General features: G+C 31.3%; 1 protein-coding gene across 1 annotated transcript in view; it reads right to left on the reverse strand.

Moving 5' to 3' along the window:
• Positions 1–6,000, reverse strand: part of LOC145243910 (intraflagellar transport protein 122 homolog) — a 166,372-nt gene that overhangs the window by 87,010 nt on the left and 73,362 nt on the right. The window contains exon 14 of the mRNA XM_080107019.1: positions 4,173–4,291. Within this exon, the coding sequence (XP_079963145.1) occupies positions 4,173–4,291 (119 nt within the window). The remainder of the gene's footprint in view (positions 1–4,172; positions 4,292–6,000) is intronic.

Here is a 6,000-nt window from a genome sequence, read left to right on the forward strand (position 1 = left end):
TGCCATGCAAACAACATCATGGTGATTGGATAGTGAGGAAATTGCTGATTAACCTTTATTCATCACACTATGATAGATTTTCCAGAAATTGTAAATTCCTGATTTCTGCGACTTGATGCATTTTCTAGTCATCCCAGTATACCCAACCTTAGCTGTGGCTTTTACACTTTTACAACGCTTTGTTGATGTTATACATTTCTGGTTATTTGAAACTTATTTATGGTGATTGAATTGGCAAAATTCTTGCAGAAGAATTTCCACATACAGACATGTACTTCTATGCTGTTTTGACCTATTCAGCTATCCCACGAGGTATTTCTGATGCGATCTCTGATGAATTCCCAATCAGCCCATTTGCAGTACCTCATCATTTTGAGTAATGGCTGTTTGGCCCGGAGACAAGAGTTTAAGGTGATATCATCCATTATCACAAGATGATCGACATTCCTGAGTGGATTATGAGCAACTCTCGTGCAAACAGTGGTCAAGAATTGAAGTTAGCTGATCCTCAAGATCAGGGGCCAGGATCCTAGAAAGGGATTGTACAATATAGAGAGAATGCATGCTGATACTAGTTGCATCTGATTTGCTCAAAGAGGCCAAGTCAATTAGAATGGTTAACATTAAAATTTCCAAATACATATATTTGGGCACTCAGGTCTGATGAAAATGCTGTATTTACACCATCAGAGACAAAATAGAGCGGGTAGAATCCTAGGTTGAAGGAGAGAGGTAGATGAAATATAAGTAATTAATGTTGTGAAGTTAATCCAAAACACATGAAATATTTTCAATGCTATAGACCAAAAAAAAAAAAAAAAAAAAGAAATACAGGATTTTGTTATAAATAGGTATATAATAGAAAGATAAGTATGATATAAGTAGGTACAATGACACCTTGAAATTTTATTCTATTTCATATCAAAACAAGTGTTTGTCACTGTTTGTGTACAGCCTACTGTCTACATCACTTGACTAATCATCACTATACTTGAGCAAAATACTTAGAATTTATTTAATTTGGGCACATCTACATCAAAGGTTAAAGGCATAGAAAAAATGAAAGTTACACTTTTGGCAATAACTTGGGTTGTCTTCATTGCAGAGAGTCACAACTTGGTTCATACTATAGCCAATGAAATCTTGCATATAATATTACCATGACCTTGATTTTTTTACCTTGAAAATTTATGTCAAGGTCGAATTTTTGCCAAATTTTAACTTCCGATTTTTCAAAATTTGATGTGCGGATCAGATGCTCTTTGATAACAGTAAACATTGAGAAAAATTCCAACCTAAATAGTTTTTTAGTTATAAACCTTCCGATGATTTCATAGACATTTCATTCAATGTGGAGAAGTCAGGCTTATATAAGAATTTAGCCTGTCCTTACATTGTCAGGTAGAGGTATACAATCTCATAATTCACTTATGTTCTTGTTTATATTGTTTTTAATGTTGATATTTATACTTCTAGAACAGCTTCACATGTATTATCTATTTATTCGTGTGGATGAGTTGAGTGTTATGATCAGACAATATAGCTCCAATCAAACCAGATCTATCCTGACAGATACTGTAAATATAAGATTTTCATTGGCTAATGCTGCTGATTAAACATGTCACATATAGTGTATTTTTGTTTTGTTTTTTCTTCTGTCAAAACCATTCAGTTTACAATATTTATGTCATGTTTAATATGATGTCATATTCAAGAAGGAGAGATTTTTTTTTTCTTTAGGGAAATTTTAAGGTTGCGGATGGAGCGGGTCTAATAGCTAAAAACTTAAAACCGGCAATGAATGAAATTAGTCACCGATGGCCGTCCATGGAGCATCTACAAGATGTGTTTTATGATTATTAAATAAAATATTTTTTGTTGATTATTTGTGTATATTAATGTTGAATTCATTAAAATTAAGTGTTAATGTAGACAAATAATCATCATTCTTGCATTATTTGATGCATATTTTATAAATTAATCACCATTCCTGTGCAATAATATAAAGTGATGTCAGCAATAAGAGAGAGGATGTATTATGACATCACAATGTATTCTGATTATAAGAGTTTTAGTATCATGACATTTCACCTCTGATGAATTTTAGTTGAAAAAAAAAAAAAAAAAAAAAAAAAAAAAAAAAAAAAAAAAAAAAACATCCGAGGAAATAATTTATTAAAATGAACTCAGGATTTTTATTAGCTTCTAATCATTTTAGTTTTTAATGCTTATTTGTTTGCCCATTTTTTAAAACTTATTAAAAAATATATTTATAGCATACACGAGTGAAAGATGTATTTAATTAATTAATATTTAAGGCACATAAATGATTTTCAGTTAAAACAACACACACACGAGCCTAATTATTTTGTTCTCTTTCTTCCTAACGATGAAAACATTCACTTTTCAGTTCTGCTTTCTTCTTTCTCTCACCAACAACAAAACACACACAAATGAAGTGACATCCAAGAGAAAAGTTTTTCAAGCAAAAAATAGAGCTCCTTTTGTCATATTATTTTGGACTGTCAACAGCCCTAAAATTTGCATAATCACCTTCGCCTCGTATCTCCTTGTATTTAAATAGTCCTACGTTCGCATAAAACTGATTCCTTACGGCAAGCACATGTTAACCATAGCCACTCATTTTAGTCTCTCCGCACCATTACCAAACTTATATAAAAAAAAAACAAGCCGAGCATGAGAGATCCCTCGCCATTAACAGGAGTGAATTACTAATTTTACCCCTATAATACTCCTTAGGGGAGCAACCAGAGTTATTCTGGAAAAAATTTACTTTCACCATGATTAATGTTTCTGCAAAATTTCAAAAAAAATTCAAGTAGTTATTATTAAGAAAAGTGTAAACAAACGAACAGACGAACGTGAATTATTAATTTTAACCATATAATGCCCCCTAGGGGAGCAACCAGAATTATCTCCGAAAATTCGTTCTAACAAAAATTTGTTTTCACCATGACTAATGTTTGTGCAAATTTTGAAAAAAAATCTAAAGCGCTGGTATTGAGAAAAGTGCAAATGGATGAATGATTTGGGGGCAATTTTACCCCAACCAGAGTAATCCCGAAAAATCTGTTCTGGCAAAAATTTACTTTCATCATGACTAATGTTTGTGCAAATTTTTTTTAAAAGCCAAGGTGTAGTTATTGAGAAAAGTGCAAACAAACAAACGAATGGAAATGAATTACTAGGTCCAATCCCTGGTTTGTCAGGGGACCAATAATTAAAAGATGTAACGGTGACAATCAGTTTTATATTTTTCAATTAAAAATATGTTATTTCCCTTGCCAAATTTTACTTTTTCTGATGATTAAAATTAAATAAAAATTTCATAATATAGATTGTCTGGATCAGACAAACTAATTTTTAAAACAAATTGTAGCAAAGTAAAGTATTATATTGTCAACTAGCGGGGGTACCCGGCGTTGCCCAAGTGTTTGTTTCCGGGACGGGGTGGGGGGGGTTTAAAAAATGTTATGGTAGGTAAGTAGAAAGGATCAAACCCGGAGTCATGAGTAAAAGTAGGAAAATAAAGTGTGAAAAAAAACAAAAACATCTGCAACGTTAACAGTTCGGCCACCAAGAAAAGTCCATTCCAGTTGTTTAGGAAAAAAAGAAAAAAAAAAAAAAACGACTACGGTAGGTTGGCGCGAACGTGAAAATATAATGTGAGAAAAAGTATAGAAATCTAAGATTATCAAGGAATTTGAGAAATAATAAGCCTATAACACACCTCAGATATTGTTCTGCCGTTTGTGCATATTATATTTGCATGAAATATCTTGATTTTTAATCCTATTAAGGTCAAAATCCGACGGGAAAAAATGAGTTCATTTTATTTATATAGAGATAACATGGTACAGCAATAACTAATGAAAAACGGAAATTGAATCATGTTGTCTTTTCTAGGGTGACAATTTCATGGTTCCACCCTGTAGCAAAGTAAATTATTATATTTCCAATATTATGGTACAGCATTAACTAATGAAAAGTCTTTCATCAGAAACAAAGTTTAATTAGTCAGCTTAAAAGCTATTTGGGTCTGACTTGGAAAATCCAATAATACAACTTAGAATAAAAGAATAGGTTTTAAACATGTTTAAGTGTGCATGACAGAATATGAGAATAAAGTGGAGTATCAGTTGTTATCTTACGAGAAAAGCTTTTTATCCAAGTATTGGTACATTGGTAGAGATTGTGAAACATCAATCGACGTAATGGAATTCATTTTCAGACAAAATACTTTTGACCCACTAAAACCAACAACACACCCCTGAAAAATACAATGAAACATTCTGTAAATACAAAAAAACTTTCAAGGTATATCTACATGCTTTTATATATATATATATATATATATATATTGCAATCTCACTATTTCTGTATACAGATCCTTTTTGTTTAGAAGCTCTACACTTTTTTTTTTTTTTACACAGGCATCACCACATTATCAAGGCTAAGAGGCCACTCGAGGATAAGGATTAAAGAGTGTATAGTAGAAATTGGACAATATAGTAATCAATTTGGTAAATTTGTTAACTTATATGGAACGGCTCATCAAGAACTGATTGTAAAGATAAATAAAACCTTGGATCTTTGAATATGGCTATATTGTTATTCATATATATAATTTCAAAGTTATGAGGGGTTTTGGAAACACGAAAATGTTGTTTTTTTATATTTTATTTTTTTATGTTTCAACATGTTTTTTCCACAAACAATAAAAATAATTCACGTAAACTCTTTTGAACATTGTCGCAAAGAATGAACGCAGCCCAAAATACAAACTTCCAGTTTTTTTACCATCTTTCACTTTAATTTCACTACTTTTTATGATCAAAAGCAAAGGACTGCTTGAAATATTAAAAATAAAATACTGAATATAAAAATCAACATCGTTTGTATGCTTCAAAAACCTTCATAACCTTAAAATCACTATTCTATTATGGACATATATACATTATATATATATATATATATATATATATATATATATATATATATATATATATATATACATACACGATGACAGTTTAAAAACTTTTTTAATCAAATCAGTAAATATTAAATAATAAAAAAAAATAAATAAAATATTAATCCTTGTAGGGTTCTGTTTTTAGGTGGTGATCTTTTTGGGAGTTTATTAGAAACGTGTTTAAGAAAACAGTTTTAGAGATATATGCATGTGGGGAGGGGGGGGAGAGACAGGAAGTCATTCTTTAATGAAATAAACGTCATCTCACCCTCTGTTTCAAGTCTTAGCCTTCATAGCAATATTAACATTTTTTAAGGGAAAAGCAAAGCAAGACAACAAGTGAAAGAGGAAAAGAGAAAAACAAAGAGAAAACGAGAGAGAGAAATAGAAATAAAATCCAACTAGATAGTGATGAAAAATAATAAGACGTTAATTTCACAAAATTCAACATTTTCTTATTTAAAAAAAAAATATTTCAACCAAAAAGCAAAGCTTACATCTACAGTAGGTTTTCGCAACTTAATCAGAAATCTGTTTTTTCTGAATTAAAAAAAAAGACAGAATTCTACTAAAAAGAAGAGAACTTAAATCTGTTAAGTATACCAGCCAAGCACCATCAAGTGTTATCCATGATTAAGCCTATCTGATTGATGGCATTAACTTCCTCATATTAGGTGCCTTCAATAAGTTTCCAGACTTTTTTCGTATGAGCACTTTTATCGATAGTACACACATGAAACTCTAGTCCCCTTCAAAGTAATCTCCTCCTGCTGCAATGCACTTGTTGTACCATTCCAACAACTTCTGCTAGGCCGCATGGAAATTCTGTTGTGTGAGCATGTTAATGACTTTCATCACAGCCTCTTAAATCTTAATTGTCTCATAACGGAAAGCTCTAATGATTTCCCTTGAGCTTAGGGAATAACCAAAAGTCACAAGGGGCAAGGTCTGGATGATAAGAAGAGTGAGGAACTGTCTTGATGTTTACCTTGGTCAAATAGTCTGTG

The sequence above is a fragment of the Euprymna scolopes genome, chromosome 22 (genome assembly GCF_053919585.1).
Source record: "Euprymna scolopes isolate OS-2025 chromosome 22, ASM5391958v1, whole genome shotgun sequence".
NCBI lineage: Eukaryota > Metazoa > Mollusca > Cephalopoda > Sepiida > Sepiolidae > Euprymna > Euprymna scolopes.